The sequence below is a fragment of the Micropterus salmoides genome, unplaced genomic scaffold (assembly GCF_014851395.1).
Source record: "Micropterus salmoides isolate LMB-PRFRI ecotype aquatic unplaced genomic scaffold, ASM1485139v1 Ms_hic_scaffold_10, whole genome shotgun sequence".
NCBI lineage: Eukaryota > Metazoa > Chordata > Actinopteri > Centrarchiformes > Centrarchidae > Micropterus > Micropterus salmoides.
Window position 1 is genome coordinate 3050135 of NW_024040041.1, and position 18519 is coordinate 3068653.

At 40.4% G+C, this 18519-nt stretch overlaps 1 protein-coding gene across 1 annotated transcript; it reads right to left on the reverse strand.

Moving 5' to 3' along the window:
• Positions 1 to 6541: 6541 nt before the first annotated feature.
• On the reverse strand, positions 6542 to 17996 carry ube2z (ubiquitin-conjugating enzyme E2Z). Its single transcript, XM_038739697.1, has 8 exons — positions 17664 to 17996; positions 17145 to 17591; positions 16356 to 16428; positions 14132 to 14319; positions 13879 to 13990; positions 12974 to 13086; positions 12754 to 12844; positions 6542 to 9786 (listed from the first exon to the last, which is right to left on the reverse strand). Exons 2-8 carry the CDS (start codon positions 17579 to 17581, stop codon positions 9607 to 9609), a joined length of 1194 nt encoding a protein of 397 aa, XP_038595625.1. The 5' UTR covers positions 17582 to 17591; positions 17664 to 17996; the 3' UTR covers positions 6542 to 9606.
• Between the last annotated feature and the right edge of the window lie 523 nt (positions 17997 to 18519).

The following is an 18519-nucleotide window of genomic DNA, read 5'->3' on the forward strand; positions in this document are numbered from 1 at the left end:
AATATGACTTTAAAAGAAATCCAAGTCAATTCTTGAAGAACTTTAATAATGACTTGTCCTTTGTTTAAGATCACTTATTCAAAGTAGAATTTTTAAATACTCACTATTTGACTGCCAAAGCAGCTCATGAGAACTTTATCTAACAACAGCCCCATATTTCATCAAAAACATGCATTAACATTAGAACTTGATGATGCTTTCATATTTTGTCATAACCTTATATTTCTTCTCATCAATAATGAATTAAATAATGTTGAAGGGACAATCATTATTTTAATATGGCATGGATTTATTTACCTGTGAAATAAATGATAATAAAGTACTAAAATAGTAAATTAATTTTATTAAAGTCGACAGAGGGAAACAATCAGACTTTTCAACTGTCATATGAAAAACAAATACAAATACAACATTTTAGCATTTAAAACACTAAATCAAAAACATTAAGCATAAACGCATCACAGATATGAATGAAATGGATTTGTCCATATGGTCAGCAGTAAAATAAACTCATAAAATGTACAGCATAGGTTACTGTGAAGAAAGTTAACTTGCTGGAATCTTATTTTGATTAGTATACCGTACGTAACTTTGAACCCCAAAAACGTGACTGTAAAATGTTGATTCATACATCTTTTTCTTATCCAGAAAGCATGGCCCACATTTCTTTTTGAATTTTACAAATGTCATTACATCACAGGCTTAGGGGGTGGGATGAGCTCAAGTATGTCATCAAATAGATGCCATGGCACATCCTCACACATAGGCCAAAAGAACCTTTGGTCTGTGGGGTCCGTCTGTCTGTTTTTGCAGGTATTTTGTCATAAACCAAATTGTTGGACAAATTGAAATTTTTACCTGGTAATGGTGCAAAATTAGAAGTCCCCAAATCTTCAAAATCTCACAAATATGATGACAATCCATCCAATAGCTGGAAATTCAACTCAAAACCACATGCCAACCTCATGCTGGTGCTAGAGGAAAAGTCAGGGGATTACTTTGATTTAGGGGACCATGAATGTCTCTTCACAACAATGGCTGTAGGACACCCATCCAATAGCTGATATTTCAGTCTTTACCAAAGTTGTAGGCTGATCAACAAATATTTCCATTTCTAGAGCCACACCCCTAGCATGGTTATATAAGGCAATAGTGAGCTTGATGAAGTTTCATTCTTGGCCTTCAGTAGTGAGGCCAAATGATTAAACATAACACCCCTTGAAAAAGCGTGTCTTTTCTGACCTCCAGTGGTTTAACTTCAGGTTTTGCTGCAGCAGTGTACAGGTGTACTCCAGGACCCAGTGACATCACTGTTGGGTGTGGCTACAGGTGCAACAGGGCTTTGTTCAGAGTTCAGAATAGATGTGTTTTAGTTGGTCAAGGACTCCTCAATGTCCCCGGGTCAAAGACAGTTGGCCTCTCTTAACATAACTTGTTTTGAGCTGTGTGATTTCCATTCACCTCTAGGAGGTCATATAATGGCTTTGCAATTCTGGCAAAGTCCTGCACATAGGCTATATAGTAGCTTAGGAAATGCAGTAGCTTTCAGACAATTCCAGCAGTGTTTGGGGTCATTTCCCTCAAAGCTTGGAAAACTGCTGTGTCTTTGGTATTGATCCACACCCCATCAGCTGAGACAAGCCCCCCACATAGCGCACCTTCTCCATAACCCATACTTAGTAGGCCTGAGTTTGACGCTGTAATGTTGAAGAGCCCTCAGGACCAGGCTCAATCCCTTCACATGTTCCTCGAAGGATTTGTTGTAGAGGAGTATGTAATTCAGATAAAGTATGCAGAATTTTCCCGTAGAGAGCAAAACACCTCCTCCATACATCTCTGAAATGAGGCTGTGGCATTTGAGATGCCAACCCACTCATAAAAGTGGCTAAATGTAACCCTGGTGATATGCTTTCCTTTATTCCAATATAGACAACCGGCAGTGTCCTCCAAGTGTATTCACTGGGCCTGGGAAACGCGGGAGTGGGTGTCTGTTAAGGAACAGTCTTACAATTTAGGAGCTGGTAACCTATGCAGAGCCATAAGGTCTCCACCAAAGGGTTGTCCACAAATGGTCTTTCATAGTGGTGTACATCAACAAGGATCTAACTGCATGTATCTAACTGCTCTAGCTGTGGATCATCAATGCAAAGTTCAAACAAGTTACAACAACTTATTGTGGGCAGTCTGACCTGGGTGAACAATTCTTAATTGTTGTCACGTTTGTTAGCTTTTTTCTCTGCCTAGATGTCCTTTACAACCGCCTCAGTTTTCTCTGTCTTGATTTGCATGCATTTTGTTCAGCGCAGGACGGACAACAAAGTATTCTCTCCTTCCTCTGTGGTCGTTGTTCTGTCTGATAACTGGCGCAGTTGATGGATGCTTGAAGCGTGTATCAGACTGCAACTTAAAAGTTTTAATGATTCCACTGTGTGTTACAGTTCCAACAGAGCAGGCAAAACTTCAACTTGCAATCTTTCTGACCCAAAACACACCATTCACGGCACATTCACCCAAAGGTCCAAAATAACAGAAAACACACTCACTGCCACACCAGCTGTCTCTTGCAGGAGTCATGGCAGGATGGTTGTGACACATAATACCGCATTCCCTAATGCAACTTAGGTCTGGTTACAAAAAGGATCGAAAGCAGGAATTGTGTGACTGGAGAGGTTTTGATACTACTTGGTACTGGGTTATTTCGATTGATACTTAAAAGGTATCGAGTACCGATACCCAGCCCTAGTTGCTGAGCCCTGCACAGAATATTTTTATAATCTAGTAAAAGAAAAGAACATGACATTACAATGGTGCAAGTTTGAAAACCACAGTCTGTGGTTTATCCACAGATGACAACCTCATACCTGATCATCAAGTTGGTAGAAATATTTCTACAGCTAAAAATAGAGTGTGATTTTTCTAGCTGGGTGTAACAGTAGTGGCAATGTTAGTACTATTAGTGTAGACAGTAGAACAATGCTAATAGTCCTCACAACAGTGGCCTTTTTTACTCAGTAACTGTTGTACAACACTTGAACAAAACAAATCTATGTACACAAGGCATACCAGTGTGCTTGAAGTGTGTCATCTGTTTCAGATCTCGAAGGAAATTCTTGTCCATCACAACTGCTTTGAGAGCCCGGAAAGCAGGTGAATCTACTTTGAGCCTCTTCTTTCTTCTTTGCTGCTCCTCTGTTAAGGCTGAGCCGTGACAGGTGTACTCAAGCCACAAGTTTCCTCCTCACATCTAAGTTAACAGCAACAAAAACTCATCACCAAATAAAAAAAGTTCAAGTTAGATTAGGATGATGTATGTAATGTTATAATCAATGACTTGAAAATTGTATTGCACTTACTCTTGTTGACATGCCAGGTGTCAAATTCGTGGTCATGATTTTCCAGATGGATGACTTTCTGTCTGTCTGTGCTCATAACAGCCATATCCACTCCCATGTACTGACAGTGGTTCAGCCCGCTCTGGAACCCCATGATCTCTATTGCGACAGAGCTGGATGCTTCTGTAACCCAGAGCACAATAATATATTATCAGACATGTCATAGCCACAGTTTTTTGACAACCAATTATCTTGATGAATAAGGTCTCAAACAGATGTGGTATTTTATTATAGACTAGCACTGCACAGTGGATTCAACCAGTGGTGTAGTCTAGTTTTTGTAGTGAGTATACTGTGATTTTTCCCTCCCAGACTCATGCTCAGCTGTCCCAGAGCGACACCCCATAAGCATTCATGTAAATCAGAGCATTCTTATAGAGTGCTTATGTGTTATCAACATTTCAATTTATTATAAGGAACACAAGACTTTAACAGCCAATGCTATTTACAGCTGGTGAGACTGGGCTGATTTTATACTGTTTAGGGTTTATAACCATCTAACTCAGCCAGCTACATTTAGCCTTAGATGTTATATGAATATGGTCCCTGGCTACAGGTTTTATCATCTGGCTATTATTAATGCACATTTAAGAGTGCAAGTTGCATCTATTATGAACAGCTGAGGCTTCTCAGTAGCAGTATTAACAATGAAACTTTTGTGCAGTTCTGTCACCAACACATATTAATTACAGAATATTATGAACTAAACAGTGAGGACACAAAAGGTGGTCCACATCTTCTCAAGCACTCTTACCTTCTAAAACCATTGTCAAACTTGGTTTATGTAGGCTTCTGCATTAGCTTAAATCTATTTATGAATTGTCACCTGTCTGCTGTATTGTTTGTTTCCCTTTATATAAAAAATCATTTCCACTGTAAATTGGACAAGAAAATGTCTCCAGAATGCAGAAAATGAAGTGTTTAATGCTCCACTTTTCTGATGGAATAAGCCCAGACCCAGATTCTCATGCATCTTCTTGTGACTTAAGTGTATCATCACGCCCCTAATCTGAGCACTTATGTCCCCACCACTTTTCAACACAAAGTGACGCCCTTGCTGTTACATCTTTGTGTTGTTTCCAACAACTGGGTTGCCAATGTTCCATATTTCATCGACTTTTATGTTTAGTTTTGTTCTCCTACAGATTCTTCAGATCACTAGTAGATGATACTGTACATGTCAACGCTGTGCCATTTTCACTAATAATTGTACAGCCCATAAATCTTATCCATCCATCCATCGTCAACTACAGGGTCGCGGGGGGCTGGAGCCAATCCCAGCTGACATCGGGCGAAAGGCGGGGTACACCCTGGACAGGTTGGCAGTCCATCGCAGGGCCCCATAAATCTCATACTGTTTTATTTTGTCACTCTTTTGTTTTTTATGGATCTATCAGTGAATGTCCTTTATGACTCTTGAGGCTGTAGCTAAATGTGAGTTTTAGTAAATAGTATGTAAACTTGTAAATATAAATACTAATTGATAAATGTACTGTGAATGAGTCATCACAACATTTATTAGACTATTTAAAATATATCCCAACTAAGACAATTTCAGCAAGATTACTGAAATTATAGGGTTTCTTTCTATTTTATTGATATTCGTTAATATCACACATAATATGACTAATTAGCCATACATGAGAAAACACCTTGTAAAGGATATTATATCTCATTGTCTCATGTTTTAAATGGCTCTATATATGTAATGTATTCAAAAAGTATTTGCTTACATACTTGGTGTGCCACTTTGTTGTCGAGTTGATGTGGTTCCTAAATGCTTCCACTTAATAATAGCAATAATACCACTTATATTTGATTGTGGATTGTGTCTAGGAGGGAAGAAATATCATGAACTGACTTGTTGCAACAGTCAGTACTATTACAGTACCACGCTCGAATTCTGTACGCTCTTTAGAACAACCAATTCTTTCACATATGTTTGTAAAGGCAGACTGGCTAGGTGCTTGATTTTATACACCTGTGGCCATAAGACTGAATGAAACACATGAATTCAGTGATTAAGAGGTGTGTCCCAATACTTTTATCCATATAGTGTATGTTATGTAACTTCAAAATAGTAATATCAGACAATGATTGCCTCTTTTGAGGTGGCAGGAGTGAAAATTAGTGATCCTCAGTATTTGTTGTGTTATGGATTCACAATGAAGACAGTTGGACAACAATTAAATACAAAATCGGAGAGAGGCTCTACAGAATGATATTTTCCCCAAATGATGTACACATTTTTAGGCATTCTATCATCTGAAATTACTTGAAATAGCGCATATACCTGCCATAAATGGAAATAAATCTCCCTGGGGGAGCGCGCCCCTGGACCCCCCTAGATTTGGGCTCAGCACTGACCAATGCTGCATTGGTCAATGCTGCACTGACCAATAGATTTATTCTAACAATGGATCAAATAAGCATGTGTAATGTGAAAGGGGGTTATAAAAATATGTTTGAAATATGTATAAATATGTTTGTGCCATCTCAGCTGTGCATTTCTTATTTACTTTGTGCAGATTAGAAAATCCAGAATTCTGGATTAATCCTTAAAATTCACACCCCCTGATTGCTTATTTATTAAATACCTGCTGCATTTGTTATAGTGATGTTTAAGGTGGCTGTTAACGTTTGTTGTATGCACACCATTGACCTTAATTACGATGGGTTTGTGTGTGACAAATTCTGTTCGTGTTGCCTTAGACACCAGTGTTACAACTGACTGCTAAGTAAACTATAAGTATTTCATCAAATTTAAAATGAAAACTGAATGTGGAATCAACATGGACGATGTGTTGGATTAGCACTATCAGAGCATGTAAACAACACAGACATCTACATGGACAGCAAGCTAAATGCGTAGAGCAGTTTGTCCATTTGGGCTACTGTAGAAACATTGCTGCGCAACATGGCGACGTCAGTGTGAGGGGACCCGTGGTGTATGTAGATAGAAATGGCTCATTCTATCCAACGAAGGTTAAAATCAAGGGCAACTGGACTTGGTTGAAGATACTGGAAGACGTTTCGTCCCTCATCCAAAGGACTTCTTCAGTTCTGATACATGTGACATTCTACAGACATCCCCCCCCCCCTTTGCACTGACAGTGGTACAACTACAAGAAAAAGACTAGTCACATGTATAAGGACTGAACAATATTTTATTCTGTACTTTTCCATAACATCTGTACATTACCAACATTTTCAAGACCTGGAAATGTAATCACTCAGTAAACCAGGCTTTATACAGCCACAGAAGAACCCTGCTTTACGTACAACACAACACAACCAAACAGGGATATGATCACTTCACTTCCACTTCAGGAAGTGTGTTGCAATCAACATTTTGGCAATCACACATATTCTGCTAGGAGCGGCTTCTCATATAACCATTCCTTATCATAATAAAAGAAATAAAACAGAATGCCCTATATTGGTGATGCCAGTTGAATCTTGCTCAACCTAACCCCCGCCAGTGGACCAGGGTTTGATAAAAGGTTTGAATGACAGTTAAGGAAAACTGTGAGAGCAAAAGGCAGAGGCTGGAGGACGATGGAAGGCAGAAAGGAAATACAAGAAGCACAAACAGCCATTCATTTGTCTGACCCCGTTGTCTCATCACAAAGGGACAGTATGCAAAAGTTTAAAGAGTCTGTATTAAGACTTAAAGGAATAGTTCAACATTTTGAGAAATACACTTGAAAGTATGATGTGGTGTAAATATGTGGTTAGGGTTCAGCAGCCAGTCAGCTCAGCACAAAGACTGGAAACAGATAACCTATCCAAAAGTAGCAAAATCCTGCTACCAGCACCTCTAATTCTCACTAACATTTTACATGTATATATAAATCAACATTTTATTTTTTTATAGGGGTTTATGTACCTGAATTTTGTAAAATAGAAAATTAGGGAGCTTTGGAGGTGCTGGTAGGTGGGTTTTGTCACCTTCAGACGGAGACAGACTAGCTGTTTCACAGTGTTTCCAGTCTTTGTTCTAAGCTAACTGCCTGCGACTTCAGATCTAACATACAGACATAAGAGGGATTTTTGATTAGATGATGTTCTCATCTAACTCTCTGCAAAGTAAATATGCTTATTTTCAACTCTCTCTCAAAACAACACTAACATCCTGTATGTACTTTGGATTATGGATTATGAATTGGGTACTGGTTACTCAGTACAATCATTCCTCCTCCCCATACTGTCTGTGAAGAGATAACTTCCTCATATCCCGTGAAAAATGCATTGCAAAGTGAACCAGAAGCTTATTGGAAGATACCCACTTGATCAGACTAGCCTTGTATGTTACAGTCTTAGTACAAAATTCAGTTTCCACTGACAGTGCTGAGGGATATAATTGGTGTTGCACTGTAAGCAAAAAAATAAATAAAAAATACCTGCAATAAACCTGAACCTGACTACCAGGATGAATGGATCTCACAGAGATGTAGCCTCAACAGCTTCGGCTGACATGGAACAAGGACTGTAGATTTTGTCCCATGTCTTACAGCTGAGTCAAGCTGGAAAGGGATCTCTTCACAGCCAGTCTGAACAGGTGAAATGATTACAGACACCAATAACACTTTCAATCTACATAAAGCACAAGGAGTGTTTTGGAGTGTTTCCTCTGCTCATGTGTTCACACTGCAAGCAATGCTGTCAACAAGTCCTGTGCCACTGACGAGTGAATCTTGGCCTGTGTGTGCCCGGGCAAAACAAACTGATTAACGTTGGATAATCAGCACCTGATCTCAGATGTTGTCTCATTTCCTTTACTGATGTTTTTGTCAACATCAAACCAGACCGACATCTAGCGCTGAAAAGCATGCATGTCAAATAACAAATGAATACAGGTTGAGCCCAGGGTTTATCGGTTTATTTTCAACAAAAGCTACTTAGTCAGCCAATGCCATTTTAGGTATTTTCAGTATCAAGAAACCAAAATAAAAGCAGTGAAAAGGCTCGATTTGTCTTCTGTCTACATCGCTGTAGAGAAGCAAGCAAAGCCTTTGGTAGGCCCACTCATTCAGACAGAACAGAGCGACTGAGTTACTTGCAGCGTGAACACAGGCTTGCTAGCCTCCATTAAAACCCCCCCCCCCAACCCCAGGTGGATCTAGCTAAAGCACAGAATGGTTTGGTTTATATCTTGACAGGTTAATCACATCAGCCAGAGAGTCAGCAACCCAACGAACAGCAGTTTCCAAATAAACAATGCAGCCTACACTCTGCAAGTCAGTTTCAGCAAAAATGAGAAAACACAACATAGGATATAAAGGTAGATGTCAATGAAACTGACATTTGTCTAACAGCTTCTTATCTGATAAACAGATTTACTGTTAATTCAACAGCACTATTAGAACATAAAGCTAAGCAGGATTTATTTGTATAATACACAGGGCTCACTGTATTCAGAATGGCAAGCTGCTGATGTTTTATGTGGCCTGGTTGTAGAGGCGGCTGAGGTTCAGTCTGAAAGAGCTTCACCCTGACCAGACGAGGAGACGAGGCACGTGACTCGCAAAGCCTTGCTGATGTGCCACTACCTTAAATGTTTAAAAAAAGTTTCATCTTTCCTTCCTCCGGAACTCAACTACCTTTCCACTGCAATAGGTCACCCCACTTTTCCCATTCTGAGGTCCCTTTGTCTGGCCCAAACCTGCCTGGACTTCAAAGCCAAAGTGAGATCCAGGCCTTCACCTTGCAGATCCCCGCCAGATAGTCTTTCCCAGGTCAAGAGTATTAAAAACTTCCTAGATTTCTGTTTAGGCTTGTGGGTCAAAGAGGAACAACAGTCAAGAATGCTGCAATAGCTTCTTCTTTTGTTCATTTCAAGTTTGAGGTTTGAGCCATGAAACTAACCTCCTATATCCAAAAGCAACAATGGCTGGTTTATCTCAACATCAAGCAAGCATTTGGGCAGCCAACTTGAGTTTTAGAATCAAACATGACATCAAAATGACAGCTGGTTATAGCTACAAAAGTAGAACAAATACACAGCTCCAGGCCAAACTTGCCAGCATTTGACTAGCAATACCCATACAACAGAAGCTTGATTCCAATCCTGAACCCTGAACTCACTAAAGCCTTGAACTTAGGCATTGTATTATCTTCTGTCATTTTGTTCCTCCACCGCAACAAAACAAAAAAAAGGTCCCTTTGTCTTCAGCTCCAGGTCTGGCTTTGGAGTCCAGAACTGTCCAGGAAGTCAGGGCTGAGAGCTGCCCTGGCTGTCGGGGTCCGTCCCCGAGGAGCTGGTGTCCGACTCTGAATCGTCGTTGTGGTCGTCCTCCGCCAGGCTTTTCTCCCGTATCCGCCTGTGGGTGGCGCTGAGGCGAGCCAGCAGGCCCTGGTAGTCAAAACGACCACGCTTCTCGCCAAATGGGTCCTGGGTGGAGGGACAGAAAAGAAGCAAACTAAGTTTGGGAATGTAGGGGAGAGCAGGGTGATTTGAGCCTGTGGGGAAGTTGAGCCTCCCCTTGTTTCTCGGCAACCATAGAAATGTGACCACACATTTTTGAAGAGTCATCCATTATACTCACCCTGTGATGAGCACATTTAAGATCAAAAAACTGTTTTTTGCCATTCAAAGTGATTTTTTATGTTCAAAGAGTCCTAATTCTTGTGTCTGACCAATTACAGACAGCTTTGAGAAAATCTTACGCATGTGTTACTGCTTTAGGAAGTTACAATATGAGGCTATACTGTTAGCATGACGTTACCTTTAAACAGCTGGATGACACAAATTTGTTAAAATGGCAAGGATGGGGTAATGTGATCCAGAAGATCTGGGGGATGTTGAGCCAGATATTTTACTATAATTTTACACTGCATTCTTTTGCATCACTGAAATGATGTGACATTATGCATTTTAGACCAGAAACCATGATGTCATGATTCTATAAATAGATCACAGACAGGCTTCAACTCTTCTTTTGGATTTGGACAGGGCAGTGGGAGAAGTACAAAAATTGGAAGTCCGTTCATCAGGTGGCACGGGACATGATGACTTTAAAACTTCAGTAATAGAGTCCCAAATAGCCACCTACCTCATTCACTGGCCTGGTGTGGGAACACATTTTGACAAATAAACACCTGCCTTAATTAAACGCCTGGCCTGGTTTTTATAGAAGTTCTCTGGATGTATAAAACCTCTTAAACCCCACGGGGTTGCCAGCTTTACCTGCTTCTAAGCTGCTTAGATTGTTAATACAAATATTAATGTTTAAACGTGTGATCAATGTGTCAATATGGACATGCTGAACATCCTTAGATCGGTTAGATTCTCCACAATACCACTGTTAAGTTCATTTAACGGAAACAACAAGACCCAAAGTCTAATTCTTCTAGATTTACCGGTTTAACCTGCATGGCTACAAGAGAGGAAAAGCTCGTTAAGTCCGAATGTGTCCGTTCCTTGATTATTTAATATATTCCTTTAGTCTGTAAGGGTCCACCCATCAAAAGAATCAAAACAGCTTTTCAGAAAAATTTATCCAAGTTGTGAATCCTGTTATGTGAATCCATCGCTCTCTGTCTGCTAACTTCTCTCATCCTGCACCATGTTGTTGTTTTCGTGAGGTTGCTGCCTTCAAAATAAAAGCCATAAGCCGTCTGTCAAAGCTAGATCAAATGAATGACGTGTATTTGATAATTTTTACACAAGTAATATTCTGTTTGAAATAAATAAACTGTTTCATAGTAGTTTCAGTTTTGTGCAAAAAGAATTAAAGGGCTGTCCCATATGGACGCCTGTCCCAAATACAGGCAGGGTCAATTCAGTGATTTTAGCAAATAAAAGCCCAGGCTATTATTCAAAGTTTTACGGTACATATTTTAGTTGGAAACATTACTGTCTTGTCCTCACTTTAAAGACACATGTAAAGACTGGCTCAACTCACCCTGCTCTCCCCTACAGTATGTCACTCAGAAATAGAGCTTGTCCTGATGATCGTGCTACTGTAGGGGTGTAAGATAAGGCCACTCATCTCATTTCATTTTCTGTGTTATGTAGTTTTAAACCGCCACTCTTCATTCTCTTTTAAAAAAATGATTCAAAAACTTTGCATTGAAGTTTTGTTTAATACATATAACTATATACAGCGCACTGTGTTTTGCACTGGTGATTATTACTGTCACACAACACACTTACACTGTGTGCAATCAGAGATGGTTCAGAGCATCTTTGGTGTGATTGGACACCGTGGATTACAAAGAGGAGGAAGAGAGAGAAAATAACGAGGGTGCAGAGACAGGTCAGAGAATGCGACAGAAAGTGTTCACAAAAACTTTGTATAGTATGTCTACTGTAAAACTGAACTAGCCTACCACAATAGCATGACGTCTATACTTCAGAATCTCAGCAAAAAGCAGAACGTAACAGACAATGCGTGCAGTCCAGAGTGGACCGACATATAAAAGCTAGTAAAGGATGTAGGCTAAGTTAATTACGGCTATATGTAACGGCTAGTTTACAATGTAAATCAATGTGGTGATGACGTCCCTATGTTAGCTAGGTTTTGTTCAAGATATTAACCACAGAAAATGCTGCAGTCAATTGTGAAAGCCTGAGCTTCATTCATGTTTTCCTGTCCACTTGTTTTTGCCTCTTACAAATGTCACAAAGAGGACAGTAAAGGCTTATGTTATGCCTGAGCTGTGTTCAGGACGAAAGATATTACATTTCAGAATGTAATATGGCACTTAAATGCACAAGAGATTTATTATTGATTTATTATATTATTGTATGCAACTTCTGCAATAAAAATGAAGATCGTTTTAAAAAGGAAACAAATTAATTTTAAGAGACCCGTCTTATTTTCCCTATTGCATCTTTACGATTGTTCTTTAATAAAGCCAAAGTAATTGTTCTCAGATTACTCAATTAATCAATGGGATAATCAGTTGAATACTCGAGTACTAAAATAATCGATAGCCGTAGCCTCACAGTGCAATCTAAAGACCATGGTACTGAAAAGGTGTGCACGCTTACTGTTTTTAAAATTTATATATATATATTTTTTTTTAAACACACACTTACTGTTTTTTTATTTATTTTAATTTTTTTAACACACACACACACACACACACAGTTTTATTTATTTTATTTTTTTGTTACACACACACACACACACACACACACACACACACACTAACTGTTTTAAATCTAAGTGTTAGTATAAAAAAGATTTGCATTTCATCCCTATGGTGCATTGGAAAATCTTTGCATCATGAATATTAATCTCCGAATTGCCTTACAATTTCACAAACCACATACTGACATTAAGCTACAAAGTGAAAAATTCAAGGCACAAATGAAGGGAAAATGGATTAAAATAAATAAGAATATAGTCACCTGCATGTTCTGTCCCTGTAGATGGAGTCTCTCTTTGCAGACTCCCTCATAGAAATCATAGTATTCTAGGAAGGACTTTTCCATCACACTCCTAAAAACAAAACATGCATACGACAATCAGCTGATGAGCAGAAAGAAGGAAAGAGAGTGAACGAAGAGGAGTAAGGAAATGAGGAAAGGAGCACAGAGAAGAAAGATTAGTCAATTATGTCGGTCTCACCACAGAGCTTCAGGACAGGGGACTTTGCCCTCCAGCATGTCACACACAGCCACCCTCATGGTTTCATGGCGGATGCACTCGTTGTAGTTCTTACTGTCCCCTGGGTGGCGTTCCTGAGGGACACACAGACAGACCAAAACTGTATAGAAACTTGAATGAAAGTGCATTAAAACAAACAAATATAAGACTACAGTTGCAACCTATTCCACTGCAAAGCCTTGCTGTCTTCCATTAAACATGCGTAGGAGAAGTATAACTGGTTGGGAAAAACACTTCTTAAACCTTGTAGTTTTTATGTTCTGCTGACCAGTAAAAGTAGAGATATGGATCTCTCCCCATTCATTCATTCAGATAGGAGCCTGGTCTTGTTAGTCCGAAATAACTGTCCCAAGGCGTTGCCACGATGCGGCAGTGGCAGGACTTGCCTCTAAATACTTTGGCTTTGCTGGATTTTTCCACCCACTATTCTGTTTTCACAGCAGGTAATGATAATAGTTGCGTATTTTAAAATGAGTCTAATTACAGCATACATCAACACTGAGTAATATGCAGTAAGTTAATCACTGGCAAATATATTTTTCATCAGTGATTTTCTCATTTGTTTCCTAATACAAAGACTACTGCTCCTGCTGTTTTGTCCCGGTAATAAACTTGTTCCTCACTAGATGTAAATTCAAAGCCTTCCAACTTTTTGAGAAAGAAGTGTAAAGCTGATGATACACAGAGCAACTTTTAGAACAATGGTGTTGGCCAATGTTGCCGTCAAGGGTATTGAATAAAGATTACTGTAATCCCCTTCCCCCAATGCCCAGAAACATTGCTCAAAAAGTTGCCCCTGTATATCGTCAACTTAAGGTGAGGTCAACCAACACACACCCAGGCAGACAGACGGACGGAGGGAGTACCTGTTCAAAGCCAGGTTCGTTGTGATAGGGGTTCTCCGTCATCAGAGACTGAATGGAGATGAGGACAGATGAGATACTCTGGGCTGGACTCCATGCTGGGCCTGTCCATGTCCTGCACACACACGCATAGGTTATGGAACCATTTAGAAGTTTACAGTGTATTAAGTCCAAGTTGTAAGACAGAAACACACCGTGACCAGCCATCCTCAGTGGATTCAAATACAAACGATGAAAGGAATGAAGCCCGACTCACCCCAGGATGCTGAGGCAGACCTTGCCGTTGCGGTAAAAGTTGGGGTTGAAGCGGACGGTGTTGTGTCCGGTGGTGATGAGCTTGACCCGCGGCGGGTGGATGGGGTAGTCGGGAGGGCAGCGGAACAGGAAGAGGAAGAAGCCGCCCTCGTACGGTGTGTCAAATGGGCCTGTGATCAGGGCATGGATCTGTAAATGAAAGAAAAATGTGTGTCAAGAGGCAGAGACGTTTGTGGACAAGAGGAAGGAGGGATGTCGTGGGGGAAAACAGAAGCAAAAACAAGATGGTTTAGGGAAACCATGAGGTGTACATAGAGAGGGATGCTGGGGATGAATAGACCATGGAGCAGAGAATCTGACTTTGAAAACAAAACAACAGACAACGCCTACATCAGCCTCTGCTGTGAGGAGGAAATGTACAAATGTGAAGAACATTATGTTTCACTGATTCCATGACACCCCCATTGAGCCAAAAACACCCTGATCCTGCCCAATATGCACGCAAATTCCCTGCAAATTCCCAACAATCTATGAATAATTGAACCATCTGTATTAACTAGAACAACATTTTTTGTGTTAATACTTGACAGCTGCACCAGACTTCCTTTTTTCCAGCATCCAAGTTCATTCTTGGCCTTGAAAAGCTTGGCAAAAATAATCTTAACCCAACACGCACTTTTCCTAGACCTTTCACCCGCAGTAAAGGGTCTTCATCACCAGATCACGTTTCCTCAGTTGTCATGGAGACAGTTAAGTTACGTGACTGGAGTTTGACAACTGAGCCATCTCTGTAACACCTGGGCAAACTCCATTTTCCAACAAAGACATAAACGTGCAACTGAGAGCACTGGAAAAAAAGCTAACAAGTTGACTGTTAAGAAACATTTTTGCTATATTTGTTGAAATTATCTTTACACACCAACATCAATCTATAAATCAAATTCTCTGACAAAAGCATTTAAAATATGGGTCTCTGTGGCGGTCGCAGGACCGTAATAAGCAAAGACTAGTGGATGGCAGTGGCTTTGGAGGGGGAGGGATTTTTTCAGTTGGATACTTTTAAACTCTAGCTGCCTCTTGCTGGTTTCTCCATCATTGCTAGCTTTAACATGATTTTGTTCAAAATAAAATTTTAATTAATTTTTCCTTCTATAAAATGTTACAAAAAGTTCATATTTTATAGATAGTGTATGTTGTGTGCCACAAACACTGACAGAAAGAGATTTATAGTTTAAAATTATCTCAAATAATACAGCAGAAATCAAATACTCCACATGTCTTTACTTGATTATTCTTTCTCTGGAAACATAACACACATATTTGGGTTTAATCAGTTCACTTAAAAATAATCAGTTTCTTATTTTTTGGCCATATTGCCCTGCCCCAAACTATAATAAACCAAAATGAGGATATTCAGTCTGAAGCAGAATAGAATGCAGCATCAGGTGGTCATAGACCCCAATTACACTTTGTTAGGTTAAGCTTCCCGGCCAGATGGGATAGCTCTCAAATATTAGCTTAAAAAGCTAAGTAAATGCATTCTAGCTCGCCTAGATGTTGTAAATATATAAATGTATCTGTCTTTAAGACGCATACATGTAATCTTTACTCCTCCTGGGTGTATATCCAAGTCTATGTCAGTAATGTCAGTAAGAGGTCTGCAGAAGTAGCTAGAACAGTGTCTGTGTCCTGTGATTACAGCAGCTGAAAGTACACTACCATTCTCCCAATTTCATTAAACACAATCACACTGAAAGTGATCACACTGAACTGTTTATCTGATCACTGATCAGTTCAACCGCTGAATGATCCGTAGGAATGAGAGAGCAGTGTAAGTGAGAGTCTGTGAAGACAAAACATGTTTGTCTCATAGTACATCAATTCATTTCATCCACGTATTTTGAGTTAGTTCATGGCTACTTCTTGTTGTGCACCAGTTATTCTTCTTCTGGTGTTTTTAACTGCTACCAAGCAACTTCAGGTGCAATACCACCACCTTTTGGACTGGAACAGAGCAGAACGTGATTCACATGTAGCCTTGGAAAACCAAGTCGCAATTACAATCAGATTTGGGATCTGGGCAAGGGAGAAGTATGTGTTTATGTTCTATGTTTTTCCTGCATTAAATCTCATCTAGATTTTATCTGGACACGAGACACTTGAAAAGACAAGTGTAAATGGGGTCTCAGCGTGAATGCCTTTCCACACTGAACCTGCCGTTTTACCTTGGTCATGTCTTGAGGATCAGGGACGACAAACATCCCCGGTGGAGGTTCCTTGTAGATGGACATGATATCCCTGCAGGGAGACAGAGAGAGGGAAACAGATGAGGTTCCTCAAAGGACAAAGTTAAAGCAGAGATGGAGAAAAATCACACAGCGATATCTGTCCCTGGCCTGGCCACAATCTTGCGTCAACAATTTCCATAGGGACTATTTCTTTGGTAGAAAGTCGTTCCAATAAAAACTAGCTGCACTGCTGTGACGCTGATTCTGCAAACACAACATGCTGTCGAGGTTTCACCACAATTCCACTGACCTCCACTGTATGAGTTAGCAGCAGAAATCTCAGACTGATGCCTCAAAACCGGAGCAGCAGGGACATTAAAACTACTACTACCTGGTACCACAAGAGGTAAGCAGAATGTCTTTGGTAATTTAGGTGAACTGACCTTTTAATGTGTTAGTATTGTTTAAATAGGAAGCAAAATGGCAACTGTAAAAGACAACAATTAAAATGTGTAAAAAACTAAATAGGTGATCCTTACATACTACTTTAACATGAGTTCTGTGTATTATTGCCTAAATTAAAGTAAATGCTTAAGTTTCCAGAAACCTACCCTTCATTTGTAAAGGTTTCACTGATGGCAGAAACTTAAAGTACAGCTTTCACTTTCGATTTTACTCACCGTACTAAGATTTTAGGCCTTAACATACCTGAAAACATACAACAGTGACCACACAGACATGTCCTCAAACTGGTTTGCAGCTTGGAAACGTTTTTATTAACGTTACCTCTTTATCCTCAGGATGCACTGCTGAGAAGCCTTCTCGTTGTCCCAGTCCGTGCTTAGGGTCGGGTCCCAGGAAGTAGCGTGGATTTGGGACAACAGGCCCGCTCCTGCCACCCCGCCGACCCCTAACCCAACACCGGTGAGAGGCGAGGAGGCGTGTACGGTCTGAGACACGGCCACGACGGGGGGCGATGAGCCGGGGGTGAACGTGTTCCCAAAACTGGCTGGGGTAGCAGTGACAGCGGACAGAGGCGCCACCAAAGCGGTTAGGCCACTCTGCGCGGCCGCGGCGGGGGCAGGGGACGCAGGGTTGGAGCTGGAGAGAGTACCGCTGGCTGCAGAGTGGCCCCCCGGCAGAGAGTTAGCCAAAGTCGGCAGTCCGGTAACGCCTAAGCCAAGGGCACCGCCGCTGGACTGCTCTCCGAAGCTGTCCGCCATGGCTCGCAAGCTAGATCAAAACCGTTGGTGTTAATTTATAATGCTAACTGTTAGCCGCATTGACAGCTGAGTGCGAAGTTACCTTTGCTTGTTTTGTCCACTGGGATCAGAGAGCAGAAAAACCGGTTAGAGACGAGGCCAGAAAACAAGGCATTTCTTCCCACGACATGGTGGCTACTTATCGTTAGCTTAATGTTGTGTTTTTCCTCGGGCCTCCAAAAAGTATTAAGTCGGTAGCAAAATTACGTCGTTCACTTAACTACGGTTTCTGAAGGTTGTTCAGTTCGGTTGTTGTCGGTTTTTAAAGGAGTGTGGGATGGTATCCGATTATTTTGGTTTTAAAACGACCACATCCCCACTAGTCCATCTCCATAACGCAACTTAGGATCTGATTTCTCACCAGTCAAGTTCCTCTGAATTGAAACAACACGGGATATCCGGTGGGAACTTTCAAAGTAAAATTCCTCTGACTTTGCGAGTTGCAGGTTGCAATAAGCACTACTGAAAGTGGTATGTTGAAAATTAAAGTGGTTAATTATTACATCAAATAATAAGTGGAAATATATTTGATGACTCCAGTTAAGTCCCTGTTGTATAAAAGTCCAAGCCGCCCATCCTGCTGATTTACAAAAGTCAAAAATGTCTTATGAAAAAGGCAGTACCATATGCTTATATCGATGTAGTTCATTATATTCCTTTTAAGTTTGTTAACAACAGGTATCTTAAGAAAACTTGCTATGGAGGTCTTGAGGAGTCTAAACCAGTGATCTTCAATACATGTTGGGTACATAATGCTAAAAGACTGAGGCTAAAGCTCCCAGGCATAACATCAGCATCCTCACCAGTTGTTGATCCATGTAAAGGACTTGTAAGAGAGCAGCACTGTTTGTGTATTTCAGTGTAGAGCTAGCAAGTTATTAAAACAAATGTAAAAATAA